This window comes from Rhipicephalus microplus, chromosome 8 (assembly GCF_043290135.1).
Source record: "Rhipicephalus microplus isolate Deutch F79 chromosome 8, USDA_Rmic, whole genome shotgun sequence".
Lineage (NCBI taxonomy): Eukaryota > Metazoa > Arthropoda > Arachnida > Ixodida > Ixodidae > Rhipicephalus > Rhipicephalus microplus.
The window spans coordinates 21,490,853-21,515,034 of record NC_134707.1 but is presented as its reverse complement, the minus strand read 5'-3'; the positions used below and the strand labels follow the sequence as shown (position 1 = coordinate 21,515,034).

The following is a 24,182-nucleotide window of genomic DNA, read 5'->3' as shown; positions in this document are numbered from 1 at the left end:
TTCACGCATGGCTTATACGAGTGTTTGCTTTAGCAGAATGAAGTCAGCTGGTACTCTTTCAGACGAAGTTAATCGAATGACAGCGTGGTATTTCCAGCCTTTATAAGTCATTTAGCGTACGTCTCCTTAATGCCGTCTTGAGGCAGGAGAAAAAGAAAATAAAGAATTAACGTGACTCGAGTATGAATGCGAAGAAAGCCTGTTCAAGGGTGCAGTGATATCAGTGTGCTTTGGAATGACTCAGTGTATGTGAAAAACAAACAAACAAACAAGTGAAGCTCAGGGAGACGCACAGCTTCAAGCGTTGAAGACAGTAGACGTGGTATGGGAAACAAGCTGAGGTATAAAAATAGAACATTGAGCAATACGACAGCTCGTGAATATGTACAATTTTTCATCGACGCGGCGTAATAAAGTGCGATGCGTGTGGGAAGGCTTTATGCTCTCCCATAGTAGAGTACCAAATACTCGAAATCGTTAACCACTTTTTATAAACACAAGTTCATACTGCTTTCTTGCTACTTGTTTACTAATATGAATCACGAATATAGCAAAAGTGAGGCCAGAAAACATGAAAATGAAATCGCAAATGTAACTTTCTGATATTTCATTCTGGGACAAGCTTTGATTTGTTTTATTGTGGACTTGACTAATGGTAAATAACTCAAAGTGGTGTACGTTCTTTGCAGGCACGATCTTTGTATGCGCACCAGAATTGTCATGCTTATCTTTATTTAACAGTACCTACTAAGCCACCAGTCATACCAATTTTTTTTGCGTCTGACCGAATGCACTAGGTACAGCACAGGTCCCTGCGTGGTACCTATTTAATTCTTCTACATATGACCACTATGCTTGATACGACCAGTGGGTATACCATCATACATTCGCTAATCGTAGAGGCGAAACACACTCTTAGTCAGTCAAAAGTTTCATTTCACATGGTCAGACAAGGTAAACGGGCGTTTGTGACGAGTAGGCATATATCAGTAGGTACGTGCCAGCACTAATGGTAGGTCTTATGCTGAAACACATGGCCTCACCATACTGATAACGATTGATACATGAAGTCAGACGCGCTAGATGCGGCATTCAAATAGCAAACATGTCTGAACTTGCAAGTATGATAACCTTTGCAAGTATAATAACCATTGGTACACAACAGTCAAACCTTCGGCATGACCACGTCTGGCCTATTGTATACTAGAAGGCACGATGCCACAATCAGAACAGTAGGTAGGACACTAGGTTGGATCCCCCGTTGGCGAATGAACTAAGTTTAGGGGAACTATACGTATGTGCATAGGAGTGAACTATGCAATAATGTGTGGGGCGTTACATCCTAAAAACCCCATTACAATCAAAAGAGACACCGTAGTGGAAGGCTCCGAAAATTTTGACCATCCAGTGCTCCATCTGTGCACTGACATCGCACAGTGCAAGGCGCTTTACCATTTCGTTTCCACCGAAATGTGACCGCCACGGCGTGGATTGAACACGTGACCCTCGGGTCAGCATCCGAGCACCCTAGCCAGTGTTCCACCGAGGCGGATGTTGAACTATGTATATGCACATGATTGATTGATATGTGGGGTTGAACGTCCCAAAACCACCATAAAATTATGAGAGACGACGTAGGGGAGGGCTCCGGAAATTTCCACCACCCGGGGTTCTTTGACGTGCGCCCAAATCTGAGCACACGGGCCTACAGCATTTTCGCCTCCATCGAAAATGCAGCGGCAGCTGCCGGGATTTGATCCCGCGACCTGCGGGTCAGCAGCCGAGTACCTTAGCCACTATACAACCGCGGCGGGGCTGTGTATATGCATAGACTAGTGAACGGTGTACCTGGGTACTTCGACAACCTGGCCTGGAAGTAAAGCAGGTCGACCGTCGCTTCGTGGAAGAAATTCGATTCCGGGCTACGGCAGCCACATTTTGGCGGGACCGATTAAAAAAAAAACACCCGTCCGCATAAACTTGCGTGCACGTCAAGGAAACCGGGTTGTCAAAATAACCCAGAGTGCCCACAACAGCGTGTCTGCTAATCACAACATAGTTATGACCCGTTAAACTCCATAAAAAGTTTCGGTCAGCAACGCATGCAGGGGGGTGGTGAAGAACAAAACGCATGCTTGCATCAAGATTAGATGACGCAACGAAAGCTTAGGGGCCATAACTGGCTTCAACAACTGCCCGACGTGAAAATAAAGCGCACAGAAAAGTACCTGGGAGCGTACGTCGTGAGGAGAGCAGGTTTCCAAAGTATTCAAGGACGTTGCGGCTTGGAGCTGCAGTTTTCCGGGGCATTTCGACCATAGCGGAAATGACGTGCGGGAGCAGCCGATCATAAAACGCAGCGCGTGGCTCGCTCGACTTTTCTAGGAGAGGAGGAAAAGGACGTCAAAGTGGTACTTTTTTGTTATAGTGAATGGCTTCGCTTTGCATTCGAGTGCATGGTCGTCAAAGTCACGCCCCTGACGGTGTTCGATTATGGAGCCAAAAAAAAAAGAGAGAAAGTGTTCCTTTAGGAAGGCTTGCAATATTAAAAATACCGAGCCCTCCACTGCGGTATCTCTCATAATCATATGATGGTTTTGGGACGTCAAACCCCTCATATCAATCATCACAATGATGAAAAAAAAGAGAAACATTTTATGCGTGTTCTGCTTTGCGCTGCAGGGATGACTCAAATTTTTTTGAATGTGATTAGCATTCCAGAAGAATCACTGTGCTGACTGTAGCGTGCTGTGGTGGTTTCCTACGACCATTAGTACAAGTGGCGAGCCAGTGACGTAGTCAATGGTGTCGGAAGAAAGATTAGACTCCCAGAAACAACGTGGCCTGTCAGCAACACTGGTAAAAATAGCAATGAAATAGGAAAAATGAAAGCTAGAGCTTACTTGGCTACTTCTCGTTTTTGCCCGCTTGTACCTTCATAATGTGTTTAGCCTGTGATAACAGTGTATCTTCACAAAATCGACCCACGCTAGTAGAATTTGGAAGTAGATTGTAACTGCTGTTGTCATTGCTAAGATGTTTGCAGAGATCACCGCTGTCTAATGAACGAAAGTAGTACAAAACATGAATCTGCTTAACAGCTACATAAAAAAAAAAACGCCAGGCCTGCGCGGTAGGCGCAGCGCAGTCACAGCGAAGGCTAGAAGAGCGGCCTTTCAGAACCTTTTCAAAACACTCTTTGGGTAACTACTGCAAGCACACTTATTTGGTACCCACTAGGGCATTAATAATAAACTTTTGGGTAGTAGGTTGGCATTCGCTATGCTATTTTTTGTCCTCCTTCTGAGAAGTGTGGTATCAACTAAACATTTGCTAGGAATTTTATGATAATTGTCCATGCAGTGGCTGACGACGATGAGGAATCATGGCTGAAGTGGGTATGCACCGCAGTTAATAGGGAAACAAGAACAAGCTTTTGTAATGGGTTGGAGAATTGGACGGCCCATTTGTTGCGCTAATCACATTGTGCGATGACTGGTTGTTCTTTCGCTGTTGTAAAACGCTTTATGAGTTGTATTAACGCGATCGCTTTCCCGACATCAAGCCTGCCTAAAGCAAGTTTGACAACAAGTCACAAGCACCGGCGTAGCTGGAAGTGCGCAGTGTTGTCGAGACCTTTGACCTGGTTCCGGAGTGGCTTCCCGTTCTTGACGCTTGTGTGTGTTTGCCTGACTTCTGATGAAGTATGTTCTGTGTACTTTACTGGTGATAATTTCATTCATTAAAAAAAGCACTGGCATAGCTGAATGATAAAATACCGGGCTAGCACCCAGCGCACCCGAGTTCGAGCCCCACTGTGCCATTGGTGCTAGGTCATGCCTGCCTAAGGCAAGTTTCACAACAAGTTAGCACCGGTGTTAACTCAGTGGTAGAATATTAAGCTGGCATCCAGCGGACCCAGGTTCAAGCCTCACTCCGTCATAAATGCAACTTTTTTTCTGATTTCGTGCGATGTAGTTACGGACATCGGCGGCAGCGGACAACATGCAACTGCGCGTGATTCGTGTTGTGATCTCATAACAGCTTTCACTCTAAAACTACGCAAATGGCTATCGTCTAGACTGCGCCACTGCTGGACTCGTGACATTGACTTAGTGCGTAATAGCTGTTCTTACTTTCTGTCAATATTCATGGAACTGTGGTTGTAGAAACACACAACGTTTACAACACAGAGGAAGTTTGAAATAAAATTGCGATTCAGGGCAATAGCCACAGTGTTCAAAGCTTTAGAAGAAGTGGCACAAGCACTAGTCACACCGTGCAAAGTCTTAGAAAGAAGTGGCACAAGCAATAGTCGAACCGTAGAAAGTCTTAGAAAGGAGTGGCACAAAGACGACATGATAAGAAGGTATTGTCACATTACAGTGTCTTTAGAATAGGCGCAGAAGTTAACCATAAAAATAACTAACATTTAGCAGACATAGATCTCTACACGCAAGCTATTGCTCGCGCTGCAAACTATAGCGTTTTTTGAAAATCATTTATTCTGTGTATTTCAGTCTGATCATGCTTTTCACGATTGTATTATATACATATCTCTACATAAATGCATACATAACTTTAAGTTAGAGAAAAAGAAGAATGTTATTCGTCATGGCAATCAATGGGTTACGGTGCTCAACTGCGAATCAGAAGGTGGTGAGATTAAATCCCTAATAAGAATATCTGAGGTTTAATGAGCCCAAAATCACGACTTGACTGTGAGAGACACCGTAGTGGAGGGCTGCGGAAATTTTGACCACATAGGTTTCTCTAACGTAGACCAATGCCTGAGCTCACGGAGCTCAAACATTTTCGCCTCCATCGAAAATGTGGCCGCCGCAGCCGGGATCCGCTCACGTTAATTTCGGGTTATCAGTCGAGTTCCATAATCACTAGACCACCGCCACAGGTATGGGATCGCATCCCATGTCTTTTAGGCCACATTTTCATGTAGGCGGAGTGCTAAAAAGCCGTGTACTTTGATTTTTAAAGAACACCAGATGATCAATGTTTCTTGAGCCCTCAACTACGGAGCCCCTTATAATCACATAGTGGTGTTGGGACGTAAAATCTCTACAAATATGTTTTAATACATTCTACCCAATAAACTGTTTCTTACACTTTAGCTCAGTTCAAAACAGAACGCTTTGTGTTACTAGCTAAGTGGAATGACAGCTATGAATGGGTGTAATGCCTGTTTCTTTCGAATTCCAGGAACAACTGATTCGAAGCAAGGGTTACCCTTTCGAGCGCCACAGTGTGACTACCAGCGATGGTTACATCATCGAGATGCACCGGATACCCCACGGAAGAGAACCCTGCAAGGAACCGTGCCACAGACAGCCGATCCTCCTCATGAGTGGTCTACTCGGCGACTCGTCGAATTACGTGCTGGACTTCCCAAAGCAGTCACTCGGTGAGATTAATATAGTAAACGCAAATGAATGGCTTGGCGACTTGGCGTATTCTGAATAGATTACGTAGCCTGGTTACTTCAATGAATGCATGACTATTGTTTTCGGGTCGTGACGTTCACGAAGGCAGCGGTCGGCGGTTTCAAGACTGTACAGTTTATTTGGGTGAACTTATAGGTCCGCAAAGCTAAATTACACTCCACAAGCAATGTACGCTGCAGACTGGTATCGGCTAACAGAGCGTCGGCCGTCGACTATGTGATCCGCGGTAAAGCGTATCGGTATTTATACATGCGGCAACGAACATACAAGCATTATCGCTGGTGCCCACGTTTGTCCGAGAATAACCACGGCTGCTCACATTTGCGCGCTCAAGCGTAAGACACGATCTTAAAGATAATCCGGAATGCTCGCAGACATTCTGGCGCGGCTTGTGCAAGGCAGTATCTGCACGTGCAATGAACCGGTCCCATAAAAAAACATAATAAGAAAAACGAGTGGGCGTGGTGATAGGATAACGTCTGCGGATAACCGGATTCAAAAATAGACGCTACGGCATACAGGCCTGTGCTGTCGGTTGATTGATTCGTGGGGTTTAACGTCCCAAAACCAGCGTTTGATTACGAGAGACGCCGTAGTGAAGGGCTCCGGAAATTATGATCACCTGGGGTTCTTTAACGTGCACCCAAATCTGAGTACACGGGCCTAAAACATTTCCGCCTCCATCGGAAATGCAGCCGCCGCAGCCGGGATTCGAACCCGCGACCTGCGGGTCAGCAGCCGAGTACTTTAGCCACTAGACCACCGCGGCGGGGCCTTTTGCTGTAGGTTTCCGTGAGGCACATGGGAAAATGTTTATAGCAATCAAGGGCATATAAAACTTGAACATTAAGTTGTATGTTATAACGTTCGTCAGTGAACTTTTCCCTATTTATGTTGCCGTAAGCGTTTGGCTTAGGCCTAAAAAATGTTAAAGCTAACATCGTGCTGCAGCCTTGCACCTACCGGGGGTAAGGCGAACGTATGTACTCATTTGACTTAACCATAGCCGGTCTATATAGAAATTATCAATGACTCTATTGATTCAGCCATAGTATTTCTATGTGCAGTTGTTTTACATGAAAAGCTGTTGTGAGAGCACAGCTCGGATCACGCGCAACTGCCCGCCGCTGCTATGGCCACCGCTGCCGGTGCTCGTAACCAGGGGGAAATTAGACAAAAAAACTAGCACTAATAACACAGTGGAACTCGAACCCGGGTCCACTGGGTTCCAGCTCAGTATTCTACCACTGAACTAGGCGGACACTTTTTTTTTCTTCAATGAATGAAATTATCACCAGTAAAGTTCACAGAGCATACTTCATCAGAAGTCAGGCAAACGCACACAAGCGTCTAGAACGAAAAGCCACTCCGGAACGGGGTCAGAAGTCTCGACAACACTGCGCACTTGAGCAGCTGCTTCTCGGAAGACAGATCTCGTCGACCGTAGTGACTCGGCGTGTCTATCGATCATGCGACTTTTCCATAATGAATAAAGTCCCAACAACATAAACAAGTCGTAAGGAGTATTATCTGTCAGACTCTTTTTGAACGGAAGGAACCTAATACCGTGAGCTGTGATTGGAAGTTCTTTTCTTAACGTTCATTTTAGAATGTCCCAAAAATAAAAAGCGTCACGACAATGAATAAAACAATGCTCTATAGTCTCAGGTTGGTTGCAGAGTCTACAATTCACTGTCCAGGGTACGCATATTGATTTTTCATTCAGCCACGTTTTCACTTGCAGCGTGGAAGTGTGCAGTTTAAAGAAAAAAAAATGTTGTGACTTGTTGGCAAACTTGCCTTAGGCAGGCTTGATGTCGGGAAAACAATCGCGTTAATACGACTTACAAAGCGTTTTAAAACAGCGAAATAACAACCAGTCGTCGCACAATGCGAATAGGGTAACGAGTGGGCCGTCAAATGCTCCAACCTATTACAAAAGCTTGTTCTTGTTCCCCTATGATCTGAGCTCTATACCCACTTCAGCCATAATTCTTCATCGTTGTCAGCCACTGCATGAATACTGGGCACAGAATTCCTTGCAAGTGTTTAGCGGATACCACGCTTCTCAGAAGAATGATGAAAAATAGCATAGAGAATGCCGGCCTACTACCCCCCCCCCCCAAATATTATTATTGCGCTAGTAGGTATCATGCAAGTGTGCTTGCAGTACAGTTATCCAATGAGTGTTTCGAAAAAGCTTATGAAAGACCGCTCTTCTAGCTTTCACTGTGACTGTGCTGCGCCTTCCGTGCAGGCCTGGAGTTTTTTTGAATATGCCAGATGGAATTCGAAACAACGCAGAAGCAGAAGAGCATTGGCGTGCTCACGAAATTAAAGAAAAGAGGGGCTGAAGGAAATGAGTTTTGGTTTTACCTAAGTGTGTACTCAATGAATGCTGAATGTGCAGGTTACGTTCTGGCCGACAACAAATATGACGTATGGATGGGAAACGTGCGCGGCAACACTTACGGCAAGCGCCACAAGAAACTCAACCCACGTTCGCGTAGATTCTGGAACTTTTCGTGAGTCCATATTTTTTTTTTACCATTGCTTGGTAACCATCTTCTATCGTAGCTGCACCCAAGTATAGTAGTTGCTGTAAAATTATGAAAATAGTTACGCATTTAAGCTCAATGAATACCGATCTAGATATTGATTAGGCAAGTTATGTATGGCAGTTGGGAAATTCGAGTCTGTAATGTCTCACCGTTCAAATGTGAAGTGTAGGTTCTGTTAAAGCGATAATAAGGTACTCTCAGATGTAAAAAAATATTTATTACGCGAATAAATAATGATTTCTTATTCTAACAATAATTTTGGTTTTTACTTGAGCCTGTGGAAAAAAGGGACACTCTTGAAGTGCTTACATTAAGACATGCTAGCTTAGTGTTTCATCAGTATACATACCGGTAGTCCAGTTTAAGAAATGAACAAAGAATCAAAACATCAGTCAGGGATGCTGCATTGTCAAGTGAAGTTCGCATAGGAAATAAAAAAAAAAGGTGGCTTAAAAGGTACAAAAGTTTCACGACAGAAAAAAACTTTCAAAAAAAAAAACTGACAATAGCTATAGTATATACCGAAGAGTATAGTTCGTACAGTCTGATCGTGGTTGATCTCCACGTTACAGCAGCTTTGAGGTGGATGACAATTTGTTTAATTTCATGTGAATAACCTTCACGTAAACAAAGCGACGAAGTTGAATTGCGTCACAGATGTGGTGATGCAGTCATACCTTGCCGGATAATGATGCAAAGTTTCTCTCTACAGGTTTCACGAACACTCGAAATACGACCTGCCAGTCCAGATCGACTACGTTTTGAGGAACACCAGTCGGAACGACCTCCTCTACCTGGCCCTCTCGCAGGGCACGCTCATGTTCTTCACCATGATGTCTGAGAAGCCAAAGTACAATGACAAGGTGAGATCGAGAAATGACCAAATGTATTGACCAAATACGGAAGTAAGTTAGCGCTAATTAGACGAACTCTACAACTGGTATGGAAAAACGCTCTCCGTGTATTTTTATGAGTTCATCTCTTTCGCGCTTGATTTCTTCCGTGACATACACCACTTAGCCAAGCAAGACGTTCTGTTTCTATTGGCAGCATGTACTCTGCTTCATATATTAGGTACGACGCGGTGGCAGCTACGCGAGAAGTACGGGTAACAAAATGTGTAAATGTACGTGTCTTGTGCTTGAATTTTCTCGTTGTTAGCGTGGCCTCTGCGATTAGCTCTGGCTACGCAACATTGAAATTAATCTCAGAGGTCACGGTACGAAAACAGACACTAAGTGATGCAGGGCGACGTATTGAAAATCGTATAAATAAGTTTTTTTTCCCTAAGGCATGAAACATATTTTGCATCTTCATCTCTTATGAAATCTGGAAACAAAAAAAAAAACGCAATATGGATGGTATCCATTCCTTTTCCTGCAAGAGACCTCGTTAGCTTCCATATGGCTGTATCGGATGCTCTAAACGTAGTATAGTCATGATTAGAAGCCGTATAATAACGGGGATGGTAAGAAGTATAGAAATGACTGCACCGGGCACTGGCTGTCCACCGTTTGCCTTTGTGTTGTCGAATAAATATTACCGCTATAGCCAAATTTCTACAGCTCTTTATCTTCACGAGAGCAGCAACTGCTTCAAGCCTTCCATAAACTCATGTCCTTTTTGACGCAGGTAAAAGCATTCGCAGGCCTGGCGCCATTCAACAAGCTGTCGCACATGGATGTAGATTCTCTCGCCATGCTGGTGCCTCTCGCAGACCACATTAAGGTAAGTTGCAGCTGTGTAATGGACGGGAAAGAACAGCCTCAGCCGTTTCATGCTGTGCCTCGAGAATATTCAAAGAACTCACAACAGTTTTCGAGAATGCTAAGAAAAGTCTGCCGGTTGGTAGTCGAGGCTCCTCAAAACATGAGACCCAAACGTAAGAGCGCAGCACGCAACCTCAAATTTGAAATCGATTCCCAAAGTCAGCTACGTGGAAATCACTTTCTCTTCTCTCGACAAACGATGCAATGAACACGATGAACCACGCCATAAACCCAAAGTCCGCGATGATTGCCTGATTTGCACGACGTAAGTGACGTAGTTACCCCCGCCGCCGCGAGACGCCGTGACTTGTCTCCGGGCACACTCGCTATCACGCAGACAGTAGGCCGTGCATTTTAATAAATGAAAAAGTGCTCAAAGTCATGGCGCTCACTGACAAACAGGCGTAGCTTCTTTCACCCTTGTTGTCCTCCCCTCCTTTCCACATGTGTAGGTTTCCGCGTGCTTACAGGTACGAAAGGAGGAGTAAAGCACTTAAAGCATGCGACGTGTTTCTGACATTGTGCTCGTACTTGATTCTACAAACGTTTGTGCGATGGTAAACTGCTGTATTGAAGCCATTGCCCCGCCGCGGTGGTCTAGTGGCTAAGGTACTCGGCTGCTGACCCGCAGGGCGCGGGTTCAAATCCCGGCTGCGGCGGCTGCATTTCCGATGGAGGCGGAAATGTTGTAGGCCCGTGTACTCAGATTTGGGTGCACGTTAAAGAACCCCAGGCGGTCTAAATTTCCGGAGCCCTCCACTACAGCGTCTCTCATAATCATATAGTGGTTTTGGGACGTTAAACCCCACATATCAATCAATGTATTGAAGCCATTCGATGATCACTGGGGAAAGTACGGTAAAACCCCCATCATGATGATTTCTTGTGGACTTGACCGTGGGAAACTGTTGAAGCGTGATAAGCACGTAATGAGATGAGGCAGAAGCATAGGTGTACACAAGTAATACTGAATAGCTATGAGTGGACAGCTGAGCTGAGGAATATTTGCCAGGAGCTCGCTAGGCGATATAAGCCTGTGCTAATAATATGAGCAATAACGTGGCAGGAGTCACATAATATACGCACAATTTTAAAAACATTATTATATAAATGCACTTGATCTTTATTATATTTTGATTTGACAGTTAGTGTATACTTTAGAAAACCATTTTTTTTGGCTTCATCATAGCTCGGAAAATGTTTGTTCGTGCTTATCGGTTCAGTGTGCCTCTATTAAATAAAAACTTAAGCGAGAACTCTTTGTGAGACAAAAGTTCAAGCAATGCTCACCCTGTAAATGAAGTGTGCGAAGACACCCTATATGCCAGTGCCAAGTGAACCGAATTGATGTCGGTTTCCGTGAAAAACATGAAACAGCTATTTCGTTTAATTTTTTACAGAAGGATGCACATTAAAACCGAGTAATTGCGCTAACAGTGAGCCACGTCATTGACTTAGAATGATGAGAAGTGGTCAGAAAATATGTGGCCTACCAATCGCCCTTGTGTACCTCAGTGTTTCTTACACTGCTCTGAAAGTGCGGTGCTATGCACGAAAGATGGCTGGCAGAAGACTGTAGTTTTTCGATAGCGTTTGTTACGAAACACGCAGATACGTGGTCACGTTTATGAAATTAAAAACTAATAACAAAGCTTTGCTCGACAGTCCTATTACTGTAATGTCCCAAAACCAAAAGGTACAAGCTTTAGGACAACCAACAGAATACATGGGAAGTGTGGCTTAGCTGTGCCACTCTTTTTTTGCTGGTCTTGTCTCTACGCTATCAGTCTTCGAGCGATATAATGCAGTGGAAAAGATAGCACGTCCATCAACAACATCTCAATAGTCCATTAATGAATGAATCAATGAACGAATGAATGAATGAATGAATGAATTAACCAACATTGCCGAACATGGCCGATACAGCAACGAAGGATGTTGAAAACTGATTTAACACTGCTGTTGACTCTAATCTGCACGCAGCGCATGGCGATCACCCTCAACCACTACGAAGTCCTGCCCCAAGGGTCCCCACTGCTTCCACTGGCCCGAACGTTCTGCGCCCTTCCCACGAGATCGGTGTGTTCCTTCCTGGGCGATGGTTTGACTAACCTCGGAAGCAAGTACATGAACGAGGTACTGAAAGTTCACCCTCCACCTTAAGGTGTACCTTAAACATGGAGAAGGCTTTCCACCATGAAAACGGTTAGACGAACTTTACTGAAAATTTCGACTATACTTCTTTCTTTTTAGATTTACAAATTGCTCACAAATTTTTAGATTCTGTTAGAGTTGCACAACTATATTCTTGAAATGACCATACAACGGCCGTGGTTAGCCAAACAGGCCAATGAACAGTGACCGTTTGCTCGGCATAATTTGTTTGTGAGAGAAATGTACTTGTGTCAATTGACAAACACACACTTTCTGTTGAGCCATGAGGTAATATTAAGGCTTAGTACTTATGGTGAACTCTTACAGAGCCTTTAAGGTCGAATGTTTTATTACTATCATTGGGGCTATCTTTGTTAGTGCCAACCACAAAAAACAAGTTGTCGTGCAGTTATGTTTAGGCACATATAAAAGTACCTCGTTAGACTCGTGGTAACAAGTTCAGTGTAACAAAGAAGGGCCATCCAGTGGCTTGAGGAGGCTCTGGTGAAGCAAAGGAGAAAAGGAGCCGACGACCCGTCTAACGGGCGCCGAGGCACCTCAGTAACTGTCGACTAGTCGGAGCCCAACGTCCTCGAGGTCTAAGCTCTGAGATTATCGAACTCTAATAGCCGTAATCTTAAGAGAGGGAACATCCGCGCCCTGGGATGCAGGGGACTTCCTACACGCCGGATGTATAAATAAATGTTATTTCTCTCTCTCTTTGTAACCAAGTGTACTGTTGAAGATAAATAACAGACTTCAAATGTCTTTTGGTATTTTACAGTCTCGAATTCCGGTGTACCTTTGTTACTTGCCCGCCGGAACTTCCCTGAAGAATATCGTTCACTTTTCGCAGGTACGTTTACAAATGACACATGTGCTTTTCGTGAGAATACCTGCTTGCACCTAAACGTGCGTCATAAGTCCTAAAACACCTCATTTTCAATGTTTAAGAAGTATCAGCTTTTGAAAGTACCTAAAGTTGCCACAGAACCATATGGCGTTACATCATTTTGTTTCGTGATATTTAGTGACTGATATATATATATATATATATATATATGTTTGTGTGTGTGTGTGTGTGTCCAGATGTCTGCAATCCAATAAAAAACCTGCAAAGCTTCAGAGTCTCCTAAACAATCTTTTCATGTACGCACAGTCTTGAAAGTTTTGATGTTTTCTAATGTACCAAATTTTATTCTATAACCATGTATCTTTCATTCCGATGTATATGTTAGTTTTATTTTTATTATACATATGTTGCTTGTTTTTATTACACTGGCAAAATGCCATACTTTATACCACAAACATTCAAAACTTCTGCATATGGGTTATTTTATATGCTTTATTTGGTGTAATTGCTATTATGGCAATACAGCCCTATGGTAATATACGCATAATTACTTGTTTAACGCTCCCCGTGTCTTATAAATTCCAGGACTTTCTTTGCCCTACTGGTTAACAAATAAAGAGTCATTGTACTCAAGAGCCATGGAACAGGTTTTGAAAGCGTACTTTCATAATTTTTTCGTTACATTGTTCAGCGAACTTCTAAGAGACGTTCGGAAAATTACTTTCACGAACAATAATACCGTATCTCTGGTAGGAGACCTCGAAGGCCATGATCCTGAATACATTTGTATAGATTCGAAACTTTTGAGCATGCATTTTAATACCCGTATTTTTTTTCTGATGTGTTAAAGCTGAAGTCAGCTGTGGAGGAGGAGGTAACAAAGAAAAGAGCATCGTGAAATCTCATTCGCTAAGTATTGATGCTCAGTGAACTGGGTGATTCATAATAAAAACGTTTATGTGGCCAATCATTTTTGCTTTTCTGCGTGAATGATATATGAAAAAAATTTAACTAAGTTTGAAACATTTCTCTCCTTTCATGCTCGAAACAGCTCGTCAAGTCTAAGAGAGCTACCAAATTCGACTACGGCCCAGAAGATAATAAAATATATTACGGCCAGGTGAGTACAAAGAGCCGCGGAATTTTTCACTGGTTTTTAGAAACGTCCATGATATTTTCAATTCTTTGGAACAAGTGGGAGGCCTTGATTTTTTGAATCTATGTTAAATGTTTTCAATAGACTTTGACGAGGCCTTTCACACTTGAATTACAGCAAGAAGCTCGAGCTTCGGTGTTTAGACTCGAAGTTCACATGAAAAGAACAGCAGCTTTGCTGGTTCTTTCAGCCCCAAGTTAAGAAAGAGCTCTTACCGTACTATTCCGCCCATTCAAAGATTGTAAAGAGGGTGCAGCCTCTCTCTGCTTTGTGTCGGCGCTGAGGAGGTCGTGCCTACACAGCATGTACGCCGTTTTTATAGCTGCAGGTGAGCCGACTAGAGGCTGTAGGCTTCCCTTAATCGGTCATTAAGGCCATTGCCGAAACACTGCTGCAGAATTTCAAACGCGGCACACGAGAAGCGATGGCTGCTGTATACCAAGCTCTCAAGGGTTAGACTCTAAGTTATGCTCAATATTTTTCAGCCCTCGCACATTATCAAGAAAGTCGCAGGCCGGCGTGGTGCACCACTGGTGTTTTCAGCGCCAGTGAAAATCGGTAATGTGTGCCAACGCATTTGCTATAGCTAAAGGCGTGGCGGCGAGAAGAAGCACGACATGCCTTTTGTGAAATATTTGACGGCGGACGTGTACTCAATACGTCTACCCTGTGGCAGTGCTTACATCAGTCAAACTGAAAGATGCAATAATGGCCGGTCAAGGGAGCCCGCCCAAAATTAACTCAAAGAGGCGATGAGTATGCGCACCTGGTGGCGCATGCTATACTGCGTGGCTGTGACGCACAATTCTCCATGACAGAGGTTCTAGGCAGAAGCACAAGAGAGCCCACGTAGTGTCAGAAGCGGGTGTCTATTGAAAAGAGTGAGCACTGCCGTGTAAGCGCATATACCTTCGCTATCATTGTTAGCTGGTGCAATCAATTTTATAGACTGATGCTGTAAGAAGAAAGAAGGAAAGGAAGGAAACAAAATTTACGTTTTCATAGTATGTGCCGTCGGCTTCTACGATGTTTGCGCACATATGCCACATGTATCTATTCAATATCAATGAGAGCTAATACACAACGATAGACAATGGCATCTTTGTCTGAAATCATCGTTTGACTACCAGCCAGTGTCATCATTGTCTGTTAGTTCTCACAACCATGGTGTCTAACAATGAAAATGGGCCCGTTAAAAATTTACACTTCTTTCCTTCATGCATATATTCAAAGCATACGTGTGCTGAATAAACCACGTGAGGGACAGGAGTGTAGGGCAAAACTTTTTTTTTTTTTGGGGGGGGGGGGGGCTTCTTTGAAATGTGGGGGCCTAACTTTGAAATGGTCATTTTTCGCTCTGTATGTGCCATGGCGAAAAAAAAATTGGCACGTGCTTGGTGTGTTTACCCCTAAGCTGCGCCACTGGTGAGCGCTGCACGTAGTGTGTACGTGAATGTGCGGCGTATTTGCGATTGATTGATATGTGGGGTTTAACGTCCCAAAACCACCATATGATTATGAGAGACGCCGTAGTGGAGGGCTCCGGAAATTTCGACCACCAGGGGTTCTTTAACGTGCACCCAAATCTGAGCACACGGGCCTACAACATTTCCGCCTCCATCGGAAATGCAGCCGCCGCAGCCGGGATTCGAACCCGCGACCTGCGGGTCAGCAGCCGAGTACCTTAGCCACTAGACCGCCGCGGCGGGGCTGCGGCGTATTTGCGTTTTAACTATTTTTGATAAAGTGTGAAAAAAAAAAAGATTTCGAGAATACTTCACAATGGTCGTACGCCTATGTCCCCAGGAGGAGCCTCCGGAGTACAAGTTAAGCAACGTGAAGACCGATGTCGGAATCTTCTGGAGTCGTGGTGATCAGTTCGTGCCACCGGCGAACGTGCGAGAGCTTATCAAGGACCTCGGTCCATTGGTCAAGAAGAACCACTTCATCGACGACCCATACTACACGCACATACATTTCGCCATAGCTCTTAACAACCCCCGACTGTTGTACAAGGACTTGCTCGAGTTCCTAGATCAATACGCGACGTCTTCTTAAGTATGCTTTGTAGTGTGTGTAAGTGTGCTGAAGTACAATATGAAAGGCGTGCCACGTGGCCTCGAAATGAAGCCACGTGGACGCGCTTGAATTTTGTTTATTTTGGAGGAGGCTACACGGCAAGTTAGTTTCTTCGGGGAGGAGGGGAGAGGGAGGAAGCGAGGCTGCGTATATAAACGATCTTTGATGAATTTTCTTTTTCCACAAGTGATTTCGGTTTTACGATATAGTGAACACAAAATTAGTAAACCACTTACGCATAGTGATCTGTTGTCGAGAGAACAACAGGGGGGAGGCTGGTGAAAATTTGGGGAGAGAAAAGCGGCTGGGCCCGCCTCCTCCCCTCCTGCTTACTTTCAGCACCATCTCTGCACGAAGCTCTAACGGCTGTCCCAACAAATCTGACATTTACGATCAATTGTCTGTTGCTTGAGTAGTTTCGTAGGTGTAAACGCATCAATTGTGGACGTTTCAAAATAATAGCATGCAGAACGACAAAGCTTTCTTACTGCTTACACTTGAAACGGAAAGTAGTGCGACAAAATGAAAAAAAAAAGTGGTGGAGGCATACGTCACGTAGTTTCATATGACGTAGTCTTAAGATGTTGTTTCACAAAATAGGCATAAATAATTGCAGGAATAGCGTAAGGTATGTGGACCTATATACTAGCAAAACAGCGAATTGTGAAGTCCAACATACTACGAACCACCATACTATGAAGTTAGGAATGTGGAAACTATGTTTTATTCGGAGTAGCTGGTCGGTCGACGAGCTACTACGATGGATTGCCAAGAAAAAAAAAAAACAACACACTGTGAAGTTTCAGTAGTGAGCAACAAAGATTTGTGAAGACACTACTTGCCTAAAGTAAAGTTATAGGTTGGATTAGTCGATTTCTGTTAAAGTTCATGTTAAACTTTATGATGCGCATATAAGACGTTTCCCCTCTGGTAACATCGAGTATTATTAGCATTCGGCCCTTGTGATCGGTCGCATTTTATTTATTTTGCTCTAGCGAACATAAACCTAGCTCAGTGGCCACTGCTGTGTTGACGGAAAGAATAAGTTTCTCACAGTTGTCCAGAAAATTAGGTTGACACTTGTTTGCACTATACGTTGTTCCTAAATGCCATTATTACTGGGACGTTTTGTATATTGAGAACGTATTTGTCTCGAAATGTACGAAGCTTATGTATATATTGTACTTTGCAATACTAATTAGGTTTGTATAAAAAAGAGTGTATATTTTTCTTCCCCTTAGTTAGCAGAAGCGTCCCGACAGAGAAATTACCTGAGTAGTTTCTCGTGTCAGTTTTTGTGTGCATATTTGTAGAAAAAAAGAGACAAACATGATGAAACGGTGAACACCTCGGTTTGTGTGAAGCCTCTGTTATTTACCTTCATAGCACGAGCCCTGCCTCTGGAAGTCTATAAAATGCATTATGTAACAAAATTCAATAAAAATGCTTTCGCACATTTCTCACAATTAGCACGCAATTACAAAAGAACAATGCTCCGCATAAGAGAGAACTTTATACTGCTAGAAAGGAGCAAGATAAGTGACCGAAATACTTGAAAAAATAAAAAAAAAACATTGTATATAAAAGAAGCTTCGCACAGGAACCAGTTTGCAGGGTATGCGAGTCTCTTACAGATTTTACGTGAAGCCATAACAGTACTTGTTGAACTACATGCTTTAAACATCTTACAATGAAAACTCACGTCTGAACCGCTGTGTTTGTATATACGTATGTGGTGTTTTCGACAGCGAGAGTGGTCATTTATCCTTCATATTATTCTTGAACATGGTGAATAAATGCAACAATGGTACAAGAGATGTTCTATAGTTTCGTAATCCTAGCTACCGCATTACACTTCATCACGCACTGGAGTGGAGCGAGCGCTCTACCAAAGAGCCATCTAGGCGGCACTCCGAGTACTAGCGTGGCTACAACGACAGACAAGGGACAAACTCCGACCATATGCTGCTTTGCTTCCAATAAAACACTTCTTTCCCAGCCGCATGTGTTGTGTTTGAATCAACTTGGCCGGGCGGCTACGTTTATAATGTGGACCGGAGCCACAATTTTTAGTGGCTGTATTTCCTGGATAATTTGGAACATGTAGCACATTAACACTTTGAGACCTATGCACAAATTAAATTTTGTTAAGTCTCATACACATATATTGAGCATTTAAGGCATTAGGTGGGGTAGATATGTAACGTGAAAATGTTTCAAAATATTATAAAATAGAATGGTCAATAAAAAACAATATGATAGGACACGTAGAAAGTGTAGTATAGGAAACGAGCATGTCAGTTATGTAGTTAGAAAAAAAAGGAGATATGTACGCAGTTTACCATTACACCAGAGGAAATAAGGCTCGACTCTTGACCATAGCTGGTATTTGCTAAGTTCAGAGAAGGACTGTAAATTACAACCACCCGGACCATTTAAATGAACTGGGAACGTTTAAACTAAATGGCTTCAAGTATAAGTAGCTCACTCACCCTAATCTAGCATATTTAGAAGCAAAAGCATAGTTTCGCTACGGGAGCAACAAAAGATGATGGTGTTTTTGTGTAAATGGTAATAATACTAACTGATGGGGTTTAAAGACCCAAAATCATGGGTGTAAATGGTAGCCGTTGAGTTCAGCAAACGTACAACGTCCTCTTTTCCCGGAAAACTTTCTTGGCCTTAAAGGAAATGCTACAAAATGAGTGCTGCCGCTAATAATGGTGGTCCGACAAGCGTGTCCTGGTTTTTTACGTCAGAAATAAAACGATAAAACTTCATCTTCAGCAGCATAAATTTGAATAAAGTGGCAGCCCACGCTTGTTACATCTTTATTTTACATCGTTAAACATATGCTAAGCAAACTTTATCATATCAAATACCTTATCTACTCCTCGAAAATAGCTATTTCCGTGAACTTTTGAAAGAACATAACACTAAAAACAGTGTGAAGAAAGAAGTTAAGATGTACTTCCTTACTTGTAAGGAGCCTTAATTGTATTATTTATTATAAATATTTCTTTTGCGTCATTCGTGCTTTTGCATACATGATGAAAGTTGCTAAATGTCTTTCCTTTCAAATGCATTTCTTTGGGTACTTAGCAATTTTGTCAGAAATTTTGCCTTAATTGTTGCAATTTTTAATATATATTTTATATTGATACTGCTGATAGGTGATGAATGTAATGTGTTATTTTGAAACGTATGTGTCGACATCTGTTATACTTCCTGAATTTGAATTTTGTGTTCCCTGATTCAAAAGCAGAATGAAATTTTTATCCTTTGTTCCACTTCACCTGAGCAAATGTACGGGTGGAGGCACCTTAGTCAGGCAGAGGTAACCTGCCTTTAGTCCCTTAAACCTAGGCAACCTTTGTTTTCGTCTGAATAAACAGTGAATAAATGAATGAATGAATGAATGAATGAATGAATGAATGAATGAATGAATGAATGAATGAATGAACACTCCACGTTGTTGCATGTTTGAGAAGGTCGCACCATATAGAGTTAGCCCGCAGCATAAGTGGCGTCTGCGTCTTCACGCGAGCATCCACCAAATATGGCTTTTCCGTCTGCTCACCTTAAAAATTTCTGACAAACGCAACACACAAATGAAGTTTCTTGGCAGGGAGACAAATGACATACGCCGTTTATGCCAGAAATTACCATTGTGTAAATTAAGGCAAATGAGTAATAAACTTTTATCGGTAACTACAGAGTATTTACTAAACTCTTACGCTCTGGTAAAACAAGATTTGATAGACACCGCAAGGAATTACGTCCACCCCATAGGATCTAGTTTTACCTGCATTAGTTGAAACGCTATCTACATGAACAAAAGTTCATATTGTCACAACGGTACATTGGCGAACAGGGGACAGCCTGTCAATTAAACAGTTATCGTGCTGACACGACAAAGAGATTACCGTAAGCAGTGGCACAGCATTTCAATGTACGGGGACAAAACTTCGGGGATCTGAAACTTTGCATGCTTGAGTCAAACTTCGGTTGAGCAAGACAGGAAAAGTATGCAGAGTCATGCGTTACTCACAAGTTCTAGACACTCCTGTTGTTGCAGAACTAAGAGCCCCTCAATTCAAGGTGGGCGCATTAAAGCCCCTCTAGCCATCGTATTCGGTGCAACCTAGCAGGGCTATCCGCAGTTGCTTTCACCTTCAGAGCATTTTAAGTATGCCGTTACTTTGACGGAATTTTAGAGAAATGGATCACAGGTACCGTTATCTATATTCTTGGTTCAGTGTTTATTTATTCTGTGCTTATAGCATCAAGCATATGCAACATAGTGGAATTCCCATGGGAACACATCAGTGTTACCGTGTATTTCTACACAAAGCTATAGCAGACAAAATTCTAGAGAATACTTGAGTTTTTGCTTCATATATTCGAAATAAGTGGCAGTCTCCGTTTGAAGGCCAATCGTTTGATAAACGAGAGAACAAAAAAATATACAGAAGGCCCACACACAAAAAGATACAAGAATACACATAAAATTAAGTCATCAGTGCGAATAAAATTGACCCTGCGAATAAAGAAGGTCGCGAATAACAACGCAAGTATTCCAAGCCTACACCACGTTGCGGTAAAGCAGGTGCTTCAAGATTGGCAAATTTTGTGCTGGCAATCTCTGAGGCCATAGAGTTCCCGGAAGTAGTGTTTTACACTGCGGGAAGATAGCAGCACTCCGCAGGCGCGCTTGTTTCAAAGGAGGAGGGGCAGCTTTATTTTGAACATGGCGCACTGCCTGCTCTACTGGCATTGACTTGGCAATCTTGATATCAAATTTGAGGCGCACGTAATCCGCATCATACCGCGTCTGGCAGAGATAAGCAACCACGCGATGGTTTCGAAGAATACCTTTGCACTTTATTTTTATAGTTTTTTTTTCTTTTGAAGCGCTGTTGTCTGGGGACTTTCCAACAAAAATTGATTGTATCGCTCATACCTTTGAGCCGGCTTCGGGCTGGCCCCTCAATGCGGGTAGGAAAGGCATATTTTTGTTGAACACATCAGCATACTTCATTAGAAAATAATCACCGTAATGTGGTTACGGAAGTCCACCAAACACTTTCACGACAACGGACAAAGGCCACCACCGCCTTTCTCAAGTGAACGAAAAATGCATTGCAGGGATGGCAACCTTGAAAAAGAAAACGCGTACTTAAAGTATCGCATGCCGCATAGTGACACCGACGGTTACATAAATAGACAGCGCTAATAAGCTTAACCTACTATACATATTTTATTGAAAATATCAAGAACTCTTCGCAATACCTCATCACAAAGCATAAAAAAAAACACACTTCTGGGGAAATCCTTACACCAGGTTTCTGGCTACGTACAAAAAGCGTTGTTAGTTAGAAGAATCCCGACGGCTGTTTTAAACATGTTTGGGGGTCTAAAAAACAGAAAAGCTGAAAATTGAAGTTTTATGGGAAGTAATGGCGGCAGCTAAATATTGTGGTTCTTATTCCTGTCAAAGGAAATTTCGATTTCATAGAGTACTACGGAAATCCAGAGACCTATAGAAATTTCACCCTGCCATTCTCCTAAAAGCAAAAGCTGTGTCCCGTCTTACATTTCTGGATATTCTATCCGTTCATGTATATTAAACCTTTGTGATGTGGGATTATAACTTTGCAACAAAAGAGAACGGCATCTAGATCGGATCCTGCGTAAGCCCTTGTTATGGCGATCTATATTTGACTAATGTCGACAGGCTTCATAGTAGCCGCCTAGACAAGGTATGCCGTTGGTGTGCTTAGGCTTTTTTTCTTCAGGTATTAGTAAATATTTTCACAAGATGAAGCTACTTATGTTGCACTAAATGTTTAACATCAATTTTTCCACACATTCCTATCTTTCCTACTGAAAGCTTTGTGGTATTACTCACGTATGTTAAACCATGTTCTGAGATGCCCATATTTACTGTGATTGTTGCTTCCAGGTTCAGTAGGGATCTTCAGGGAGCCATTCAAGCTACGCAGCATCATTTCTCCATGAAGACTATCGAAAACTTCGTTGAAAAATAAAATGCTTGATTTATAGGCTGAAAAGTGCCAAATAGATTGTCTTCAAGTAGTAGTCGTCAAACTATAAATACCATCGTTATTTACGTATGCATGAAGACTACAGCACACTGAATGAAAAACGTGGGACTACAAAGCAAGCCAGCAAAGACCGAGCTTTGAAATTGAACAAACCAGGTCCTTGACTACAATAATTTACGACCACACGGAAAGAAAATTCGTGAATGGCAACGCAGACACCGCACGCCTGCTACGCGTGGTGGTTAAAGCAGGCGCTTCAAGAACAACTATCTAGAGCCTGCGTCTAGCAGCGATAAGCACGTGCAGCGATCATTTGGCAAAATACGTTTCCGCTTTTTTGTTCTTTTTTTTCTCCTTCTGCACAGCTCTTGTTTAGCGACTTCCTCACAAATGTCGATTGTTTCGATGTTTCCTTGGAACCGGCATCGGGCCTAACCCCCGTATTCTAGAACGTCCCTTCACTCAGGCTTCACCTTCACTTGAGAAAACCGATGGAAGCGCCATCTCCAGGGACGGCAAGTCACTGCATATCGGCGATAATCTGCTGTCATTCTTGAGTAGCACAACGTCATTTTCAGCTGAGTGGTGTTGCAGTACTCAACTCTGTCAAGTGAAGGGTGAAAGTCTAATCGAGGAGCGTTTGTGAATACGGGGGTAAGTGACGGTAGCAAAGGGATATTTTTGTGGTACACATCGGCACACCTCCTTAAGAAATTATTCATTTAATGTGGATACGGAAGTGTAGCAAAGCTTTTCAGGAGAACGGCCTACGGTCACCACCACCACATTTCTCAAGGGAAGTGAAAAAAAAATATATATGGTGCAGGGAAGGAAACCTTCCAGAGGAAAAGGCATTCCTGCCGTTACGCATGCCTCGACGCCGACGGTTACTTAAACGAACAGGACAAAGAAACATGAGCTTTACGATGCCCACTTTATTGGAAATATCAATGAATTTTCGCAACACCTTGCGTCACACAAAAAAATCGTGGGTCTTCATCGCAACAGGTTTCTAGGTACATTCGGGAGTGTCGTAAGCTAGAAAAGGCCCAAAGCCCCGTTCGAAACGCGTTTGCAGCACGCGAAGCAAAATGTGGCGCTCTCCCTGGAAGAATTCAAGATGGCAACAAAGTCACATGGTATGCGAAGTAAAGGCGTCAGCTAAATCTTGTGGATTCCATCGCGTGTAACTCAAGAAAACACTGGTTTCATACAAATTGTCAGATACAGAGACCGAAGCAGTTTTCATGCTGCCATTCTCCAAAAACTAAAGCTCGGACCTGCTATAAATTTCTCAATGTTCTCTCTGTTTAAGAGTTGATATTAGATGATAACTAGAGATATACTGGAGATAACTGAGATATTAAATGATAACTATGTAACAAAAGAGAATGACATCTCAATTGTATTCTGCATTAGTCCTTGTTTAGGCGATATATATTCGGCCAATCGCTATACAGGATTTTCTATAGCCACCTGAACAAGGAATGTAAGAGGTCTGCTTAAGTTATCGTTTTTTTGCATGTAATAGCAAGTGTTTTCATTATATGAAGTTGTTTATGTCGCACTAAATGTTCTAAATTTGATACTTTACATACTAAAACTCCTGCGATATTACTCACGAACTTTAGACCATGTCCTCGGGTGCCCACTTTTAGGCGATAGTGTTCAAACGCTAGTTTCACAATAACTCTGGCGTCAGTGACGGTGTCAGCGTGGTTGATTGTGAGCGAAAAATAATGATCTTAAGCGAGACCGAAGAATCTAGAAGATGTAAATAAAACAATTGATTGATTGATTGATATGTGGGGTTTAACGTCCCAAAACCACTATATGATTATGAGAGACGCCGTAGTGGAGGACTCCGGAAATTTAGACCACCTGAGGTTCTTTAACGTGCACCCAAATCTGAGCACACGGGCCTACAACATTTCCGCCTCCATCGGAAATGCAGCCGCCGCAGCCGGGATTCGAACCCGCGCCCTGCGGGTCAGCAGCCGAGTACCTTAGCCACTAGACCACCGCGGCGGGGCGATGTAAATAAAACAAATATTATGAAATCGTAGCTCATAGTAGGGATCGA

At 42.9% G+C, this 24,182-nt stretch overlaps 1 protein-coding gene across 2 annotated transcripts in view; it reads left to right on the top strand.

The window, feature by feature from the left end:
• Positions 1-16,201, top strand: part of LOC119164253 (lipase lipl-1-like) — a 35,435-nt gene extending 19,234 nt beyond the window's left edge. For both annotated transcript variants that reach the window (XM_037416401.2, XM_075871277.1), the window contains exons 2-9: positions 5,218-5,419; positions 7,870-7,984; positions 8,733-8,883; positions 9,653-9,748; positions 11,773-11,925; positions 12,728-12,799; positions 13,848-13,916; positions 15,759-16,201. In XM_037416401.2, the coding sequence (XP_037272298.2) occupies positions 5,218-5,419; positions 7,870-7,984; positions 8,733-8,883; positions 9,653-9,748; positions 11,773-11,925; positions 12,728-12,799; positions 13,848-13,916; positions 15,759-16,010 (1,110 nt within the window). In that variant the 3' untranslated portion in view covers positions 16,011-16,201. The remainder of the gene's footprint in view (positions 1-5,217; positions 5,420-7,869; positions 7,985-8,732; positions 8,884-9,652; positions 9,749-11,772; positions 11,926-12,727; positions 12,800-13,847; positions 13,917-15,758) is intronic.
• Positions 16,202-24,182: the final 7,981 nt, after the last annotated feature.